Source organism: Nylanderia fulva, unplaced genomic scaffold (genome assembly GCF_048542155.1).
Source record: "Nylanderia fulva isolate GAGA-0341 unplaced genomic scaffold, ASM4854215v1 Scaffold34, whole genome shotgun sequence".
NCBI lineage: Eukaryota > Metazoa > Arthropoda > Insecta > Hymenoptera > Formicidae > Nylanderia > Nylanderia fulva.
The window spans coordinates 97200-119352 of NW_028190411.1; the positions used below are offsets into that span (position 1 = coordinate 97200).

Consider the following 22153-nt stretch of genomic DNA (forward strand, 5'->3'; position numbering starts at 1 on the left):
CCCAGCCAGAGGGTGTTCTCGCATCTCGATTCCGCTTCTGCCCCCGCGGCGGTAGCGGAGAAAGCCGCCGGCGCGGCCGGCGCGAGTTATTGATTTGACAGGAATGACGGCAGGCGGAATGGCGCAGGAATCGATAAGAGGAAGTGGTGGTCCAAAGCTGCCGGTGGTGCCGCGCTGCACGGGGGTTGCGCGCGCGCGCAAGAAGAAGAAGGACCGCCGGTGTAGCGGGTGCTTTAGAGGGAGCGAAGCCGAGAGATCGAGCCGCGTAGGGCTGCGTGGGGGTTGTGGAAGCGAGCGGATGGAGGGAGGGAGAAGCGCGAGGAGAAGGACCGGGAGAGAGGGAGCGGAGAATATTTTCATACTCCAGACTCCCGGCGTAGGTAGAAGATGGCAGCCGAGGCGTGATTCGGTCCGGGCAGTTTCCTCTCTTCTGGCCGCGCGCGCGCGAGAATAGCAGGGCCGCAATCCGCTCCGGGTTTGAGAGGAAGAAGTTGCCGGAAAATAAGTGTGCTCTCCCTTTGTGGGTCGGTCTTCTCGCTGTCGGTGCCCGTGGCTCGAAATCCCGGAAGAAAGTCCCCGGAAAATGATTTGAGGAGAAATAGAAGGGAGAGAGAGAGAGAGAGAGAGACTGATTGACTGAAAGAAAGACGGTCCGAAAGAGGGAGAAAAAGAGAGAGAGAGAGAGGCAGAGATCCGCTCCGCTCCGCTTCGCACGGCTACGCTCCGCTCGCGCGACGTGTTCGTCTCGCTGTTTTTCTGTCGTTTTTTTCGTCGCCGTATAAATACAATCGCCCGCGCGAGCGCGCGTACCCCTAAAGATCGGTATATAAGATCGGTACTATATTAACATCTCGGGCAAGAGAGAGAGAGAGATCAGCTCCGTGATCCGCTTCGTACCGCTCCGTTACGCTCCGATCCGCTCGACTCCGCGTGTCGCGTCTGATGAGCAAGAAGGTGATAGATGTCGGTGATTATGCGCGTAATGAGTAATCCTGTAAAGCCCGTCGGGATCGCAGCAGCCGCCATCGTCGCAGTGTTTCACGAGCGTCATGTAATATGGAATTAAACAATGTTGTTAAGACGTAAACATGTTCTGGCTACACTGTGGACTCTTTGTTCTCGTGATTGCCGTACGTGGATTTATTAGCAGCTTAGCCGGCACTACATCCAAGCGAGGTAATGCCTGCCTGCTTACCTGCCTGTCTTAGTTTACCTTAGTTCACGCTTGCTTGTCTAGTGTAATCGATCTGAGATATCCGGTCCAGAGAAATTTATAATGTGATCAATGAAATTCGAGTTTCTAATCGGTTCCAATTTTCAATTGAGCCATTAGGCTTATCGTAAAGCTATAGAGATGTATCTATTTGCGGAAAATTGTGTGTCGCGTAACATCTCGTTTGGTATAAGATGATGGAAATTATTCAACGGGTTAACTAGGAGCTACGATTCTCTGTACGGATGGCTGCTTGAATGAATGGGTGTAAAGCGCTGATCGTTATGGAGGTATTGCACCTGCCTGCGCACCTTGCTTCGCCACCCTATCCGCTTAATAGTCTTAAGGAGGTAGCACCCATGAAAGGAGAAATGGATTTAAGGCGTCTAAAGGGCTCAAGGAAGATCTAAAATTTATCAACTGTCGTTTTGTGCAAATTAGGGAATTATCGATATAAAAAATGAGCAACTATCTAATTGAAATTAATTTAACGTGAACATGAGGCTCGTATTATTTATTGACTAACCGCGTCTGCCTGGTGAACTAGAATAATTTTGTTGTAATAATTTCTAGTGTGAACGGATAACAGTCTGGTTTATAATTAGACGCGAGCGCGAATTATTCATCGAGTTACCACATTTATCGAGATAGCCGAGTGTAATCATATCAAACAGCGTGTTGTTTGTTCGGTTATAGATATTTTTATCTTCTTTTTGGTGGTACTTTTGTTTTTCATTTTAATACTTTTTGTATTATTAAATTATTGTTTTATTAAATTTTGAAATTTATAAAATATATAGATTCGAAATTATTTTAATTAAAATTCTTCAGTTGGTTTCTTAAATTTGAAGTGTCAAAGAGATTCTTTTAGTGTTGGATATATATATATATATATATATACATACGTTAAGTTTTATGTTTCTTGAATCCAAAGTTGTTTTGATCTTCGATTCATTGAATTACAGATTTTCCTCGGAATCGGAGAACGTCGTTTGCTTTTAACGTCAAAGAACCTAGGATGTCATGTTAGTTGGAAATCTCAGAATTCGAGGAATCCAAAGAATCTAGTGCTCAAATAATTTAATAACTGGAGATTAGATTAATATCTAATGAAGGAAGACTGAAATTTACAAATACCAGGATTTAAAGATTAAAGAGAATTTAAAGTTTAATTTAATATTAAAGTATACAAAAGTATTTAACAAAATCAAAGAAAAAGATCCAGGATCTGCAAAAGTGACATTAATAAAATTGATATTTGATTAAAATTATAAAGTTAAAAATATAAAAAGTTTTGATTGTGTAAAAAATATAAATTTAAAAAATGGCAAACTGTAATTTAAAAATCTAGAAATTCGAAGTTTTGAGAATATTCGAGAATTTTACATTAAATTTGGAGGAATCGAGAAGAGCGCTCGATCGAGTCCTTGTCGTTCCCAGGATACTGCAGAGAGCTCGCTAGCTCTGCATCCTTGAACAAGGATGAGCACCCCATCGGGTTACGATCCTCGACCTCTTAAATTATCGAGTTAAATTCTTACACCCTCAACTTGTCAGGTTCTTGAATCTTTACGTTCTGGATTTCTTAGATATCTTCGAATCTTGAAAAAAAATTTAATTTTCTGCATCCATGAATTTACATTTTTTATTCTTTAGATCCTTGAAATTTTGACGTCCTTAATTTCTTGGATCTTTGAATCTTAATATTTCCAAGTCCTGGGATCCTCAAGCCTTTGCGCTAAATCTTAATCTCTCAAAGAAAGCATCAGCATATTTTGAATATTATATATTATTATGTTTTCTCTTTGTATGTTCTAATTTACATGTTAATTATCAATATGTAATTTTGTGGCGCATGTTTGCTCATTGCAACGATCCTTTATCGCTGTCATGCACAATTTATTACATGCACTTTCTTGTTATATATTACTTTGCAATAGAAAAACTCAAATAACATTAGCATAAAATATAATGAAAGTGAATATATAAACTGCAAACGGCGAATAACGAAAAAACCTACTTTACATTGCAATAAATAACAAGCTTGCGTCTTTATGCGCATTTATATTAAAAAATATCTAGTAAATATATATATATATATATATTTTAATCTGTTTATATTTTATTAAAAATTTTCTTGAAAAACTATTCAAATAATAACTCATATAAATCAATTTTGTTTATGTTAATGTATGTAAAATTCAGTACGGAAACTCGATATAATATGTCACCGCGCGTGTTGCAAGGAGCGTCTTATTAATTTTGCTAATTCTTACATATCAATTTTGCATGTAATAAAAAAAAGCGCTGACCGCGCGCGTGCTACTCGTCGTAAATTCCGCAGATCCGCGCATTCTGGTATTTGCCGGCGGCGGAAAATGCGAATATAGATCAGCGGAACGACGGTGCTTATTACCGTGCATACGGCACGCCGCGGATTTTCCCCGGAACGGCCGCTGGAAAACGCGACGTCGGGGCGTCGGAATGCGCGTAATCGTTACGTACATTTCCGTCGAGCTTCAAATCCCACCGCTGCATTATTCATAATGTTATAGCGCGGAATTACACCCGCTCGCTCGCACTTTGCATGTCGTCGTCGCCGCTCATCGCCGCGTAAAACCGCGGGAGCATGCGAATGTGCGCTTTGCACATGCATCATTGCACCGCGTCGACTTATCGCGTCGTCGATTTTCCCAACGACAACAACGTGATGATGTCGAGGGCGATGCGTTTCTTAATAGGACGGATATTGGTGTCAATATTAAAAGGGCGTGATTCTTCGCGAAATATTTCAAAAGTAGTATCCCCTCAATTTTCGATAAAAAGAATGATAGATTCTTGCCATAATTTATATAAGTTTTATAAGTATTTCTAAGCTTTACAATATTTATAAGCTTCTTAAAAACCAATTTAAATATATAAAGCCTGTTGTGAATCAGTAATAAATATTTTAATGACAGTTTTAACGTGCTTTTCGCATGTGATTGGAAAAAAAAGAGTGGAATATTGACTGGGGAAAAAAAACGCCTTTTCCGGCTTAACTTTTTAAGCTTTCTCGGACTATGTTTAAATTTAGTTAAAATTTAAAAAATGATAATATGAGAAAACATAATCTTACTTTTAAGTTAATTTCGAGCAAACTTACTTCGATAAAAATTTTCGTTTGGAGCTTAGTTATAAAGTCAGCTAACGCGAAAACTGCACAAGTTGCGTAGCAAGATGGCGCCTAATCATATTTTCGTTAAGGAAAGATCGATATCAAATTGGCCGTAAACGCGACATACTTCCGAAGAGATACGCGTTTATGTTTACTAGATATTTCCATAATCGTAAAATGTGTTCAAGCTGCAACTATAAGCTTCGGTATAAGCATCTATGAAACATTTACAAGTAGTTGCATGTTACATGATATTTATCTGTAGTCGTTGAAAAATATCATTTGTAAATGATATCATTCTTTAATGCATTCTCTTGCCGTCAGTACTTTGCAGACATGAAAGTGTAATATACATGAATAAATAATATCATAAAAAAAAATATAAATAATCGTAATAATATTAAAGAAATAAAACTCTCGATTAAAATACTATTAGATATATAAACGTTTCAAAAACCAATTGGCTATTTTAACTATAATTAAGTGTAAATGTCAAATATGTCCATATTTTTAGAAAGAATCGATCAAAATCTCTCGAGAGAGACAGAAAATGACATCGGCTATAACGAAGGGGTTGTAGCCGACGAATATTTTGTTTACCCGTTGTACGCGAAATCAATCAACTTGTATCCTGCAATTAATCAGGGACGTAAAACGGGAAGACGGCTTGTCGACGAGTTTCCTCGAGCAAGACCCACGAGATTGAAATGGCAGCGTGCCAGTTCTAACTTATTGGCTTTTAATACGTGAATCCACGGCCGATTTTGCAGCTCAACGAAATAGGACGACAGCTCCTCGAAAAATCGAAATAATATGAAATTTATCGCCGATCGATGACAACGAGTTCAAAAGTGCAGGATCAAATGTCTGTAGTTGGATTCTTGAAGAACCTGATTATGCAGAACATTTCAAATAAATCAGTGCTTCCCTTTTTAGATAAAAGTGCTCTGTATAATAACAGAAATAATAATACTTGTAATATAATGATAATGATTAGCGCAATATTAGTAAGTACTGAAGAACTATATAAGTTCTAAGCGAACCAGCATAATAGATGATTGCATAGTGAAGACATATAGTCTCTAGAGCGATTAAATGCCCATTCATTCGAGAGAGACTATGCCTACGTACCTCGTTTAAGTCATTTCCCTAATGTGAGTATATATATATATATATACGTTTCCCTACTATTATATCTACGATTTACGCTTACTTTTGCTTTTCCTGTACTCTCTCTTATATATAACATAGCATGTAACAACATATACTTACTTTAATATTTCTTGTCCAATAATGTAGTATATCATTTCTTAACATATATATATGCAAGTAGTTCTTTCCAATATTTTTTATACCATATATCTAACAATATAATTTATGAAGTAAAAAAAGAGGGAAAGAAGAGAAAGAAAGAGAGAGAAAAAGAGAAAATTAATTATCAATGTAATGCGACATTTTGCCGATTTGTAAAGAATGCCCTAGATCTATCGAGTCATCTTTCACCTATCAGTTCTTTGACCAATCTGGAATCGATATTTTTTTTAAAGATTGAACATCTTCAAATGTGTACGTTCTATATAGCTTTCCCATTTATTAAAGAAAAATCAGCTCTACAAATTGATGAAAGAACTTGTAGATAAAAGACGACTTGGTAAATCTGGGACATTCTATATTTTCGTAGAATGGTTTCCACTGGAAATGAGGATAAGTAGGTTTCTTATACAGAGAATACAGGACAATTTGTTTTTTGTTTTTTTTTAAATTTCACCCTATCGCTATCTTTCCCGATGGATAGACAAAACACGATTAACGGAATTGCGCATACTAACATTAACATCGTCGACTAAGCTACAAATCGATCCGGATTATCGATCGACGTTACATTTGAAAGATAGCGATTATACGATAAAACGCTCCTGTTCACACATGTGAGCAAATACGTATATAGAGACGCGTAAAAGGACGATCGATTTACATAGACATACACGCGTGTGTCCTTCCATTCGTATATATCTATCTATTCGATCGATCTCCCGCGATGTCGTAGAGCGGCGATCAACAGGAAATCGCGAAATAACGAGGCAGTCGACTGCAGAGCGCCTGCAGTCTACATTGACGTATGCGTTGGTAGTGATGACGTAATGAGGGTGGAAACGCGAAGAGAAGGGGAAGAAGGGAACGTGAGAGGGTCGGACGGGAAAGGGGATCTTACGCGGTTTATCGAGTGATGGAAGAACGATGGATTCGCTAAACCCTGGAATGCATGATGTGGGTCAATCTGATTTCAGTTTTTCTCTTACCTTTTAAACGTAAATTGTGTATCGGCTATTTTGCTCGAACGACTCCGCGGACAATCGACTTCTCGAACATCTTCGCGCGATAATACGAATAGGAAACGTCGCAGACATCTTGAATAAAACAGGTCGAATGTATCTAGCGCGTCGCGTCGTGTCGCGTTATCAATGAACGAGCGAAGGACGATCCGCATCTACGTTCGAAACGAATTTGATCACGCTTCGTGAATTTTCCCGTCTTTCTCGCAAAGTTTGTTGTTGCGTTTCTCCAGTTTGAATTTTTGTCTTCCGCGTGAATTTTGACGTTTCTCGCGGAATTGAAAACTTGGTCACGTAGCGATGAAAATTCAGGGAGGGTAGTAGAGAGCTCTGGTGGTGCGCGCAGGGGGTTGAACGGACGCTGGGCGAAATTAAATTTCTCGCGGAAAGAGGCCGAGACACTTCACCTCGCCGTGATGGCGAGGTGAAAAGAAGATCTCCAATTTTAGCATGATCTCTGAAAGCGGCAACGAAACTGGGCTGCGAGCGTTGTATACGCGAACGCTGCTCTTTTATGCGCCTTCGCGCACCCTTTATCTCGCCTCGAGATCGTATTATTAGATTTGTGCAGGCGTGATATCTGTCTGTTCGGTTAATTTATGCGAATCGGAGGAAAAAAGAATTCGACGAGCGGAAATGTAATGAGGTTCAGCCGCTGACGTACGGATTATCGCTGAAGGAGGAGCGCGATATCAATTCGTCTCGCAGCTGTTGTTATATTCACCTCTTTCTTATGGCGAGACGTGTCACGTTGCTTGCCTCGTGTACAAACAATACCATGGTGGAACGGGGCGAACAAATTTCCGGATCGTTTTCTCCACGCGTTCCTTAAGACGCTCTGAAACATTCGAGATTACATCCGATTGATTTTTTAATTACTGCATTTTATACAACATATATATTCATCAATTTTATACTGCTAAATGTTTGACGAAATGATGAAAAATATTACAGCATTTTTAATTTAGCATCTAGATTGAATATACACATGCACAATTTAATATTATATGTACATGTATAGTATATCGATATCGGAAGATTTATAAAAAAAATTGAGAACGAAAATTGAATAATATTTTACTTTAACATATTGTATAAAAATAATAATAGTACTACTAAAGGTAAAAGCAAAAATAATAAACGTTTATATTGCGATGTAACAATTAAGTTTTATACAAAATATTTATTATTCTCTATTATTCAGAATTATTTTGTTATGTAAATATATATATATATTTTTTTTGAGGGGATAATAATTCTGAATTTTTGAGTTAGTCGCGAATTGTAGTTTGGAATCGAAACTGCTGCGCTCGTGGCAGATCATTTTTCCCGGATGTCCTCTTAAATCGTCCTCGACGCCTGAGAAATTCCGCTCGAACCTGGCTGCCGCTTTTCCGGCTGACTCCCCCAGAACCTACATCCAGTCTCGTCCATTTTCCTTTTTCGGGAATGACCGTCATCATTCTCTATCTCGATACGCGGCGAATACTGTGGGAAGCGGCAAACGGCAATGACAGGACGTTACGACAAGAGATAAATATGACGACACGGAAGGTTTGCCACGGCGGAAATGTCTACTCTTTGTTAAATTACAACAATACATAAACCATTAAGTCCTAAACGTCTAAAATAGAAAATTCGCTTGATTGTTGATTCTTCAGCTTGATATATCTTGAATTTTTATTCCAGAAAAAATTCGAGAGAATTTTACGAATCTAATTATATTAATCCTAAAATTTGAAAAAAAAAAAAATCCGTAAAACTTAGGTTTATAAAAAAAAACGAAAAATTAAAAAAAAATGCGAAGATCCAAGGATCCAACGTCGTCGAGTTCGGCAATTAGCGGATTTGGCTGTTGAATCGTATCCTGACAGGACGCGAGAGAGGATCGAGATGTCGAAGAGAGGAGGCCAGGACGAGCGCAAAGCGTGGTATTTGTTTTAGAATTCCTACGCTTTACCGATGTTCGAAGTGGCAAAGCGTTTGAAATCTGAAACGAATGCGCGCAAACCTTCATCTCAGCCAGGAGGGCCATAATCCGCGGAAGAGATGCGTGATATATTCTACATGCTTGAGGTCATCGCGCGAAGGGAAAAGTGAGCCACTCGGGTGTAATTAATCATTGTCTCCACCCCCACTGGAATTACGTACCGGTGGTGTATCATTTTTGTTCTGCTGGGAGAATTTGTGATATCATGTCGGTATACATCGTATTTGTGAAAAAAGTGGAGAATTTCAACCTGTACCGTTTGTTAAAGGCCTTTTATTACACGTGGATATTTTACAGGTTTCTACTTTGATTGCGAACTCGTGAAAGCAAATATAATAATGCCCACATTTATTTTTAAAAAGAATTCCTTCTCTCTATGTTTCCTTCTGCAAGTATCACAAAATATGAGAAACATTAGTGAAATTACATTCCTTTGTTGAGCTTAAAGTCAATTTTTTTCTTCGAGACAACAGCATACACATTTAGATCAACAGATTTGGTTATTCCCTAACTTTAACATACTACTTATTGAGATATTTTACATTGTAAACTAGAAAATATAATAACTGGAGAAAGTTTCGTTACGAGCAATTTTAAATTGATCAAAGAATTCGTAGACGAATGCACTGTCGGTATTTCCGAGATGTCGCATATACAAGTATTTATTCAACCTGCAGCGTAGGATTCGCCAATCTTCCATAAATGCAGGAAATAAACAGTTCGACAAACACGGAAAAGGAAGACAAAATTCCGAGAGAGAAGGCGGTTCAAAGCGTTCGTGTTTGATTGCATATTTATTTGATTTTAGATCTTTCTTGCGCGCGACGAGATGTTGACGGGACAAATCAGAAATCTAAAGTCGAAGTGAAAGAAATTGGCACAACTAGGAAAAGTTTAGCTACAAACACAGATTTATGCATTTTTATTTTAATTCACTTTTCAAGTTAATGCGCGATAATTATGCGATGCACTTTATCACTTTAAAAAATAAATTAAAAATGCATTTTTGAAATGAACTTTAATATGCGTCGCTTCTCCTCTTTAATTTTGAATCTCAGATTTCTTCTTGTAATATTACATGAAGGACTGTTTTATTCCCCTTTTTCATTTTCGAAATTACGCTTCTTAATTTCGTTCACATATATAATTGCACGTTTATATTAATAAAAAAATTAATGTAAAAATTTAAGAATTCAGAAATTTGACAGTTCAGAATCCATTTCAAGAATCGAATAATCCTCTAACTCTTAGCCTTTCTAAAATCTCAATCCGTAAATCTTCAAGTCCTTGGATTTGCGAGGGGTCTCAAAGAATTAAGATAAAAAAGCAAATAAATTGAAGTAAGCGAAGGGGTTGAAGTTGTGTTTCAACCAATCCGCCATTCACACAGTACTCTCCTCATTCTTTTCCTCTTTCTTCTCTTGCATCCTCGCCGCCTCTCATCCCATCGAGAAACGTTTTCATGCCGGTCTTCGGGATAAATAGTTTGCACAGGAAAAGGATTTCCACGCCGGCAATTTATCTCGAACGTACGCGGCTCCATTAAGTGGAGACGTAACCCTTTGAGTCTGGAGAGAGTAGGATGTTGCGGATTTGGGATTGCGCGTGGATTTAAGGCTGTAATCGCGGGATTTCGGGACGCGTGGAACACGACGACAATGCCACCGATAATTTCAGAGAAAATTATTTTTACGATCGTGTCGACAATTTCGACGATTTTTATTTTTGTCGGTACGCGTACATAGACCATTGCTTCTATCACGACTTCTTTTTTTTTCAAAAAGAACGAAAAAATTATAATTTAATAAACATTGATTTATTGATTAGTTTTTTAAAACAGTTGTTGTCACATTATTACAACACGTTTAATAACTTATTAATTACTTATAATAATCAATCAAGAAAATAAAATTTAATTAAATAATATATGTTAATTATATTTTTATCGCAAAATATGGAAATCTAGATATATGATTTAATTAAATTTTATCTTTTCAAATTTTCATCGTATAAGAGATATAATATTTATTTTTCTATTTTTTATTCATTCTTCAATTTTTTTGATGTCCTCAGATTTATTTGATCTTATATGCATATATACCTATAGCTTTTCTAAACTACGAGACATGGTGAATATTACGTAGCTGATTATAAATTCGCGGACTTCGTTATGAACAAAACGAGTCTTTCGCGGAAATAGTTTACGACTGTGAAAAGAAATCAATATGGGTCGGCGGGAAGAGTCTTGGCCACGAAAGAATCGACAGCTGCCGCTTTCTGTGGCAATAAAGTTAAGAGGCCTTAAAGTAAAGAGGCAGTTTAAGCTTAAGGCGTTTGCCAAGTAATGTGGTCTTTGTACAAAATGAATTCAACGGAACGAACGGAGTGAGCCTCCATCCTAGAAAGTTTATTTTCCGAGTAACGAGTCGCGAAGAAATTTTAGGAACTCGGAAACATATATACCTCGTGAATTTGGCTCCACTGCCTCAGAAAACCTGGAGTTTGAACTTTCTAAAAACCCCCAAGCCTTTTATGAGAATAGGTATAACCGCTCTTGCAAATATTTGCAATAATTTCTCAACTTGGGAACATATAATGTTCAATGTTTCAAAATTTCATTAATTTCATAAATTATTAGAATTTTTCTAGAAAGATTCAGAAAGCCGAAGAGATAAAAAGATCTGAAAAAGCATATTTTTTTTTTATTTAAACGAATAGATTCCTCAATCATTCTCCTTCTAACTCACGGTATTAAGAAGTTTTTACACCTCTAAACCCTTTCTTACGAATTTCCACATTCTTGAGCTTTCGTGCGCTTGAACCTTAGAACTTCAATCTGCGGCTGTAGGGTCGTAACTTCCGGTACAACGCCGTTAGGCTCGCCGGAAGAGGGAGAAGAAGAAGAGAGAGATAGAGACAAAGGATCATAGAGAATGAAAAGGAAGGATGGAAGGTATGAGACGAAGGGAAAAGCAATCAATCTTTGAGAGGCAGATGAGTGCGGGAACCTAAAATATAGGGCAACACAAATTTAGTCTGGCTGCCGGTCCACGTCCACGTGTCGACGTGAATGCGCAACCGCCCGGGTTTGTAATCGATATTGCCGACAAGGCACCACGCCCTGCACCTGCGAGATGTGCCGGGATATGCAATGCCACCGAACTGAACCTAGTCGAACCTTGTTCAGGACTATCTCACACTCCTCTCTTTCTCTCTCTCTCTCTCTCTTCTTTTTCTTTTCCTCTTTTACGCGTGCCCCTTTGCCCTATCTTCTCGAGCGTGCTCCAAAACTTGGGCTCTTTTTGAAGCTCGACTCTTCGAGTTCTAGATAAACCGACTGTTCAGTCCCATACGCGACAGTCCGATGCCTCCGACCTTCCCCAGGGACCTTCTCTATCTTTCTTACATGCTTATCTGTTTTCTCCCCATATATTATTCGAAACTTTTAGTCTTCTTCAGAGATTTTCAAACTTCAATAATAATAGATAACTGGATTGATCTGTTTTTTAATTAAAACTGGATTATGAAATTTGTTATGCAAACGGAGCTAATTCGAATCTAATCAGAATTCTCACGAGTTTGTTTCACATTTTCTCGAATATGCTCCGAAACTTAAGGGATTTCAGGATTTCTCCTTTGAAGCTTGGCTCTTCTTTGAGTTCCGGATAAACCGATTGTTCAGTTCTATACGTGGCAACACGATGCTTATCTCGAACCTGGCAAGGTTTCCTTAGGGGACGCTTTATCCCTCTTACGTACTTATTTCTCTTCTCAAATTTTGTTCGAATCGTTTGAGTCTTTTTATTCACAGATTTTCCAATTATTTAGTTTTAGATAATTGAATTATTAAACTCCTTCAGTATTCACTGGATATGAATCTTGAGCAGATTTATAGCTCTTGAGATGCACCTGTGGTTCACCGCAAATGATATGAAACTTAAGCGATATCAGAGTCCTTGAAGCTCTGCAAGTTCTAGATAACTCAATTATCAAGTTTGTCAAGCGATCGAACTTTCGTCATCTTTCACACTATTTTGCTCCTATTCATGCAAAAAATTTAACAAGTTTTAATATTACGTATTTTACACGAAAAAAAATGTACGATTGTAAATTATGATAATTTCGGACTGTAAAATATTATCCGCTCGTCTCTCAATGAATATTACATTAATGAATGAACAAAATCTTGCCGAGCAATACTCCGGTTTCGCACGAAGGACGCGAAAGGTTCCGCAGGGTTAAGGAACGCCGTGATAGACCGTCGCGTCATTGACTCCGATCCATTCGGGGCCGACTTCGCCCACGGCTGATTTTTTTGTGCTCCAGTGTCGAAAGTAGGCCAGTTCAAACCGCTGTCCCTTTATCCGGCGTTATGTCTTATGAATTTTAAGGCGAGAAATTTCGTGCGAAAATGAAAACGTTTCCCCTATCTATTCTTGTCCCTACGCAGGATAAAAGTATAAATATTACCGTACATCCATTTTCCTTCTGGCTACATGGACGTTCCGCGCAATTCAGATCCAGGACGTGATGAATTGTGCGGTCATTTCGGTTTTTATACGAAAGGAACACAGCATGATCTTACGATAATCATACAAAGAGTAAAAAAGCTTGACTTAACATATTTACAAATGGAAGATAATATATCTAATATTTGAACAACATAAGTAAATTATTTTGTTTGTGTATGTATATTGTATATGTATATATGTATACATACGAATACAGAAAAATTGGCATTTTCTAAATTAATCTTGCATAACAGATAAACAAGAAAGTTAAGAGTAAATATATACGACAATAACATGACGAACAACTGATGCATAATTAATGGATTCATTACGGATGTTTCAATATTCAAATATTCAATATTCGCCGTCGTTAGTCCTCTTTACTGTTATAATATTTGACATTTTAAACAAAGTGTTTTTAAAGTCAATAAATAGATTGATTGGATAAAGAATATGCTTTTAAAACTTCAAAATCACATACAGAAAAGTTAATATAAGCATTTATAAGCTATTATAAACAAAAATGTTATAAACCCGTGTGTATTTTAAACATTTTATTAATTTTAACAAATAATAAGATGCAATTTAATTCGACCAAAAACTGGCTATTCATTTATTAAAAATATAATATTAAAAATCATAAGATGCAATTTAATTCGATCAAAAACTGGCTATTCATTTATTAAAAATAAGTACACACTACGTTTTGACCCACAAGTGTGTACTTATTTTTAATAAATGAATAGCCAGTTTTTGATCGAATTAAATTGCATCTTATGATTTGTTAAAATTTGTCACTGGCGATCAACAATTATTTGTGAAGAGATTTCATTAATTAATAAATTTTTTTGCAAATAATACTTAAATTAAAAATCGATATATAATTAGAATTTATTGCAAATGGAAAAAAAATAATAATTCGTCTTAAATTTATTTTTCTCTTGAGAGTCTAACATTTTGAATAAAAGATGTTCAAAATCCTATGCTTCTTAAATCTTTTAATTTTCTGTTCTTTTGAGCCTCTATTTCTTGAATATGGTCAATAAAAAATTTGCTCGGGGAAGTTCGTCAAAGTTCGTTTCTAAAACTTTCAGGTAAACCACTAAAATGCCTAAGCACATACCATGCTGATGCATTGTTGATCCTTCTCTTGTCAAAGTATCACTTTAAGACATCAATTTTAGCTACTGTAAAAAGTAGTTTTTATATAGTTGCACATTTGTTTTGTAACAATTAATTGCTTCTTGTTAAAAATTGTTATTATTGTCATTTTAGATGTCAAAATCATAGTGTGTTATATGTATATGTATTACATATATATTTATATTATATATACTGTCTAAAGTCAGGATTATTTATTAAATCGCATATTTTTTCTCTGTTTAGAAGCCGACTACACTTTAGATGATTCCTTTTGGAAAGAAGAAGAAACTCCCGTTGGTAAGTAAATACATACAAACACTATATAATATTACATAATATGTGTGTACACTTTAATTAACATTAGCCCAAAATTATTAGCGTTAAGCTTAATTACCGCTAATTACCATTATCATAAATAATAATTACATAGCTTAAAATATATAATAAGCTAATGCGTAAAATTAATGAAATTCAGTAAGCAAAGCTTTATGAGCATCAAAACTGATTTAATTGATTTTTTAAATGAATATGTTCTTTTCTTGTTCGTGGGACTAATTACAATTTAATAAATCAATTGAATATTAGTTCCATGCCATTTTACATAACAAAATCTATGGTCGACGTAATTAAAATACCATTACATGCAAAAAGCAGAAACTATGCTAAATTCTGCTGCCGCAATTTTTGCGCAATTGCGACGGCTGCGGGATAAGGCTCTGCGTAAACAAACCACCGTAAAGTAGAAGGACCGCAATGCAGCACTTTCGTTAGAAACTTGATCCTCGAGGATACGACAAATCCTCGAGAGCGGTTTATTGTTAAGTCAACATCACTGATTGGTCGGAAACGCGAAACTTAAATTGGATTACATTTTAGACGGGGACAATGCACCGAGACAGAACTCGACGGCGCGAATCCCGGCCTAGATATTACGACGATTGTGTAATGGGAAATTTGTCTTAAGAGAAGAAAAATTATTCCAGTATTCAAGTTATTCCAGCTCTATTTTAATCTGGCTTTAAAAGCTGAGAAAATTCTACACAATGTAACGTTGAAAGCAGGATTCGTTGGAATTAAGAAGCTTAATTAGGGATTAGAATGTAAAGTGATGTTGAGCGTACATGAGTAAACAGCAATAACTGCTACGGCATAATATAAAATTTAATTTATTATGACATACCACTCTTGAATATCTATTATTTATATAGAAATTTAATTTATGATTTAATTAATTCTAAATTGAAAGCGTCAGAAAACACATTACAGGAATGCTTTGATAACAGAAAATCTAGAATATATAGAGAATTAAGAAGTTTAATTAAAATCTAAAGTTTAAAACAACATCAGGCATTATATTGTATAAGAATATAAAATTCAAAAAATTATGAAAAAATCTAATTACTTTACGAGTTTCAAGAATTGCGATGTTTAAAAATAAAAAAAAAAGAAAAAGAATTTTCTGTTGAAAAATCAAAAGAATTGTGAAAAAATCTCTACTTCAACATATATTACTGCAAAGTAAAATATAATAATGACAGTCATATCGACTAAATTAATCGCAAGATATTTGCGATTTTTCTACGGAAATAAAAATAATGACGAGAAAAAAAAGATGAAAAATAATGTGAGTAAAGCATATGAAAAGAATAAATTAATTGACGAGTAATCTTGATGTGTGTGAACGATGCTATTAAAAAAGAGTAAGATCAACAATTAATTTTAAAAATCTCATGTATGCAAATATTTTTGAAATAAAAACGAAATGATTCTTGTATCACATAAGTAGCATAGAATAAACATTATTGGCTCAGAGGAGCTCTCAAATAATCAATGTTTAGCAAGATAATAATTATCCACATACAATTCTGCAATTTCTTAGATGAGAGATAAATGGAAATGGTAATGAAGAATATATGATTTAAAAATATTGTTTGAAGAAATATGAATAGAATAATGGCACACACGTTAATTCAAAGTTTAACTTATATTATTTTAATTTAAAAACGCAATTTTAATAATATAGTCTATAAATATTAAATATATAATATCTTATAACATGTATATCTAATGATATAAGAAAAATATGCACATAAAAGCAATTTCATGATGATGAGACTCATTTTTATATACATATATAGAAAAGAAAACTAATTTCTCTTTTATATATACATAAGAAATCAAATCACCCGAGATTAAGCAGACTAATAAGTTGATACAGAGGAGAAATGGAAGGAAATAAAATTTATTTTATTACCGCCGTTATTATCGAGTCATATATGAACTAAAATCTCCACGGTGATGGTTGAGAGGGCAGGTTAATGGCAACAGCGCGATGAATCTCCCCAAAGTCCATTCGAGATAAAATTAGAGATCGTAGGGGACGGGTGAAAGAGTGGGGGGTAAATTAGGGCGTTCGATTGAACGTGGAAATTGATTTCAGGTGAGGTCGAACGACTACTACGCGAATATCGACAAAACCAAGAGCTAGTACGAAATATCGGTGGCCATTACTATCAGATCATCTATCCGGTACAGCTACGGCATCACGAGAAAATGGGGATATCCACGAGAGAAGTCGGCGTATCGAAGGTAAAATCACCTTGTTTTCTACACTGTTTTTCACGCGGAGAGATACATTTAAATTCAATAAAATTGATTAAAAATTATAAAAAATTGTATTATGGAAAAATAATATATAATTTATATATATATATATTTTAATATTAGATTTTATATATTTATATATATTATAATTATTAAATATTCTCATTAATATAATAGAGAGTTAAATGTATCTTTAATGCAATTTAGTTTCCTCAAAGAGGTTACGGAGATGGAGGATATCAAAATCCTAGAGGCAGAATGAGAGTAAGTTTTATAATATAAAAATACATCTTGATAATTATTAATGTAAGTTTCAAGTAAACAAATTATTAAAATATGTCTTAAATATATAATAATCTTTATAATATTTTAGTAAATAAAGATTAATTTCAATATTGGCATTTTCAGACAGGGAGACATTTTCACCGGACGTCCCTTCTGATCAAGGCCTTTAATCACAAATTTCGCCTAGATTTAGAATTAAATACGTAAGTGCCACAATTATAAGAGAAATTAATAATTAAAATATTTTCATGCTTATTAAAAGATTAGTGTTGACAGAAAAATTATTTTGTTGCAGGCAACTTCTAGCTCCAAATCTTATACAGAAAGACTTTTTATCCGATGCGGAACAAATGAGTAAACAGGTAAATTTCAGTGAAATATAATTCTATATACGACAATCTATTATAACACTTAAGTATTCATATGACATGAATAGACATATATTTACAATTATTAATAAAAGCGTATTCTCGCATAATTGAGTACTTCACTCTGCAAACTATTAAAATGTTAAGCTGTTAAACGTTTAATCAATTGCTTTTGATATAAACAATCTCATCACCGTGTCAGAGATCTTTCCAGATGTGAGCGCTACAAAGCGTAAAATAAAAAAAAAAGCTCTTTAAATAACGAGTAATGACAGAGTTATTTTAACACGATAAAAAAAGAAAAAATGTCACATATATATATATACGCGTATATATATTGTACATTGTGTTATATTATTTATCTTGTTACGAAACAAAAGCAAAATACTTAATAAACAAAAAGATTTAAAATTCACGTGAGACTTAAATATTAAAAGGAAGACACACTCGCGTTTAGCGATAAAATTTAGAATCGCGTTATTTATTCTTGCAGGAGATAGAACATTGTTATTATCATGGCACTGTGAGGGATTATCCAGGAGCTAGCGCTGCTTTTCATACGTGTAACGGTGTCAGTGGTGTCATTCATTTAGGCAACGAGACTTTCGTCATTCATCCATTCTACGGCGGCGATTTGTCGGTCAGTGAATAAAATTACTTCTCACGAATTACAATAATAAAATGTTAAAACAATTGTGTGTGTGTGTCTATATACTTGCATGATGCTTTTATAGGAATTATCAAAATTTTTTAACAAATTCTCTTCATAATAAAATACTTGTAAAATAATATTTTTATACTATAGATTATGAATAAGATTTGACGAAGCAATAATAATATTTCTCTTGTCGTTGCCAAGAATTAGAATAATTTAAATGCTTATTATATAAAGGGAATGAAAGCCTAATTTGTGCCAAATTACACACGCATGAATTGCGCATTGTGTCGAAATATTATTTGCCGAGGTAAATCAAAGACTAAATCCGAATCAAAGGCTTTGAATTCGAGCTAGCTAATTTGGCTTGATTTTATTACTAGATTAGACTTAACTTCGGCGTAAGTTTAGGTTGTGCTATAATTAAATGGAATGTTGAGTGTCGGGAACGGGTGCAAGATGGCCGGTGAGAACATAAACTATATGCAGGCCTCTCTTTTAGCAGAAACATCCTCACATTATATTTGAAGCCCGAACAAAAGTTAACAAAGGCTGCGCTAACTCGGGAAATCTTGAGTGGCGTGTAAAAAACCGCCGGCAGAAGCACATCTACGGGCTGTCAGAGACCACTTCCGATCGATACAAAAGAGACGTCCGTGAAGCAACCAAATACATCGAAACTGCCATCATTATCGATAAGGCTATGGTACCCATTTATAATATACATATATTTCTATTTTATTATTTATATATTTTTATTTATTTATTTGTTTTATTATATATATATATATACATATATTATATATAATAAAACATATATATACAATATACACACACAATACTTTTATATTTGTGTATACAGTTTGACAAAAGAAATGGTAGTACCAGAGCTGAGGTTGTTCACGATGCCATCCAAGTCGCTAATATCGCAGATTTGGTAAGTTCAATACGCGCGTAATTGATTTAATGTTGATAGAATATGCGTTAAATTGAATTTTTTTCGCAGTATTTCCGTACGTTAAACACTAGAGTCTCCGTCGTATACATCGAAACTTGGAAAGGTAGCAACCAGGCGCAAATCGATAACGGTCTCGACATCGGTCAAGCCTTGTTAAATTTTAACGATTATACGATGCGGAGAATGTATCAAGTTGCTCAGGACACAACCCAATTGCTCACGTAAGTTCGTTGTTTGTCTTTCGATTTTTTATTTTTCCTTCAATTTTCAATTTAATGTATTTTGATGCTAAACATTAAATATTTTCTATATTTCCAATGATACTTTTATTTCACCTATAATTATTACTAGTTTTCTGAATATATAATATATTCAGGATATAATCCAATATGCTAGAAACAGTTGAATAAAATTATGAAATAGACAATTAATAAATTTCGATTATATTCCCGTGACAACAGGGGTGAGACATTCTCAGGTGGAGAATCAGGGGTGGCTGTACCATCGACCGTGTGCAGCCAAAGATCCGTAGGAATCAGCGTCGATTTAAATACTTATGAGCCTCACCTTTTAGCTGGTACCATGGCTCACATGATCGGTCACAATATCGGCATGAGCCACGACGATGGAAGTCAGTATCATTATGCATTTATCTATTTTACTCTTCAATACGTTAATCGGATCTTTCGTGCAAGAAAAAAAAATATATATCGTTTTTTCTCCGCGATAATATATTCTGTGAAAAATTGTAGGAAACGATTGCAACTGTCGCGACTGGCACGGATGCATCATGGCTCAATCCATCGTCGGTTTAGAAAATGTTCAACCGTACAAGTTTTCGGAGTGTAGTAAAACTGATTATATAGAAGCCTTGAAGACCGGCCACGGCATCTGCCTTTTTAACAAACCAAACGAGGTAAATAGGAAATCCGCTTGCGATTAATTAACGTTTCGATCGAATTAGAAAGGGATCAGAGAGGACTTCGATTAACATTAAACGGCCGGATCTGCCTTGGGTTATAGTTGGAAGTTAGGAGATCATGCGGAAACAGGGTAATCGACGACGGGGAACAATGTGATTGCGGATCGATCGAGGAGTGCAAGGAGTACGATCCTTGCTGCGATGCTATCACCTGCAAGCTGACGACGGAGGCTGAATGCGCGACCGGTCCTTGTTGCAGCAATTGCAAGGTAAGATAAGAGGGTGATAAGATCCGTTTATCCTTTAACGAGCAATCCCTGGAAGTAATACGGAAGTGATAAACATATCTTGGGCTAATATTGAAATACATTGCTTGTTCTCAAAGAAATCTTTCAAATATCCAAAGCAACACATATTAAATTATATTCAATTATATTTAAAATTCTTCAATATCTAATAGAGTATAAAAAACAGTGAATACAAATTTTCTCGTAAAGGAGCAGATAATATATAGCAGATCATTGTAGCTTCTCTTTTGCCACTTATTTGTCTTCTTATTTTAATTTAAATTTTCAAGCTTTTTTAATATATTAATATAAAACTATAGCTCCGTGCCCGCGGTGTCGTCTGTCGCGAATCGATGAACGAGTGCGATTTACCGGAAATGTGCTCCGGCGATACCGGCCAGTGCCCGCCGGATGTCTACAAGAAAAACGGTAGCCCGTGTTCGGATAACGCCGGAAGTTGCTTCAACGGAGTGTGTCCAGCTCTAGATTTGCAATGCGAGCAAGTCTGGGGTTACGGTGGGATCGTTGCCGATCAGCAGTGTTTCGAACAGTTCAATTCTAAGGGTTCTATCAACGGTCATTGCGGCACCGATGCTACCGGTCATTTTGTCAAATGCGAGTCAGAGTGAGTAGTCGTTTTTATTACACATATATAAAATAAGAAAATAAAAATATAAAATAATATAAGTATAATATAAAAAAGACACAAAAATTAATTATAAAAAATTAAAGAACTCTATGTTAACATAAACTCCTTCCTTCTTGTTTAAATTTAATTATTATCATATCATTGGAAAATACAAAATATTTTAACTGCAAATTTATAAGTTTAGATATAATATAAGCTTATAAGTGTCAAGGCAAAAAAAAAGATTTTTTTTCAGAAACGTTCGTTGCGGATCTCTTCAATGTCAGCAAGGAAGCAAGCAGCCGGTAATCGAAGGAATGAAGGATTATTATTCTAGAACTATAATTTCCATCAAGAGTCAAGAGTACGAATGCAAGTGAGTATCTAACAATCAAGTCAAATTGCTGCGTGCGTTTTAGTCAAATCGAATATTCACATTTAATTAATCGCATTTGACATAACTTGTGGCTTTATTAAATCAATTATTTCGACTTGCAAGGGCCACGACTGGGAGAGTGGAAGGATCGGATATACCAGGGATGGGGTTGGTCCGCGATGGCACATCTTGTGGCGACAATTTGGTAATTATCGACTAAATAATATTATATATTCAAATTGCGCACTCAGTGAAAACTGTTTTGCGTAAGTTCAAACATCTTTAAGTAATCTTTTATGGTAATTTTAATTTCACATTATACATGAATTGTTAATTATGTATTCTAGATTTGCGTGAATCAAACTTGCACGAGCTTGTTTCCGTACATAGATCAAGATAAGTGTCCTAGTAATCACGATAACAGCGAATGTTCGGGACATGGCGTAAGCATATTTTATGACAACTAATTTACTCCTTAATGGATGATAGTGATAAATAATAATTCTGATCTAAAAAAATTAAAATAGGAGAATATGTTTAAATTACATATTTAAGAGATTCGATTTTTAGAAGAATTTTTATATCTAATTGATATATAATAATGAATTTCGTTGATTTAATGCTCATTTTCGATTTCACAATTATTTACAAGATTAAAAAGATTATTGTGGCACGTCGAGTACACCATACATTAATTTATATTATATATATGCGATGTCGCTA

General features: G+C 35.3%; 1 protein-coding gene across 19 annotated transcripts in view; it reads left to right on the forward strand.

The window, feature by feature from the left end:
- Positions 1–351: 351 nt before the first annotated feature.
- The window catches only part of mmd (disintegrin and metalloproteinase domain-containing protein mind-meld), a 39608-nt gene continuing 17806 nt past the window's right edge, over positions 352–22153 (forward strand). For 15 of the 19 annotated variants that reach the window (XM_029302820.2, XM_029302823.2, XM_029302824.2 and 12 more), the window contains exons 1-17: positions 352–1176; positions 14591–14644; positions 16788–16936; positions 17159–17215; positions 17360–17439; positions 17532–17598; positions 18098–18244; positions 18762–18965; positions 19122–19196; positions 19266–19438; positions 19679–19848; positions 19970–20133; positions 20241–20408; positions 20747–21051; positions 21311–21430; positions 21554–21635; positions 21778–21873. In XM_029302820.2, the coding sequence (XP_029158653.2) occupies positions 1089–1176; positions 14591–14644; positions 16788–16936; positions 17159–17215; positions 17360–17439; positions 17532–17598; positions 18098–18244; positions 18762–18965; positions 19122–19196; positions 19266–19438; positions 19679–19848; positions 19970–20133; positions 20241–20408; positions 20747–21051; positions 21311–21430; positions 21554–21635; positions 21778–21873 (2199 nt within the window). In that variant the 5' untranslated portion in view covers positions 352–1088. The remainder of the gene's footprint in view (positions 1177–14590; positions 14645–16787; positions 16937–17158; positions 17216–17359; positions 17440–17531; positions 17599–18097; positions 18245–18761; positions 18966–19121; positions 19197–19265; positions 19439–19678; positions 19849–19969; positions 20134–20240; positions 20409–20746; positions 21052–21310; positions 21431–21553; positions 21636–21777; positions 21874–22153) is intronic. The other 4 variants (XM_029302826.2, XM_029302816.2, XM_029302825.2 and 1 more) reach the window with 1 other exon arrangement.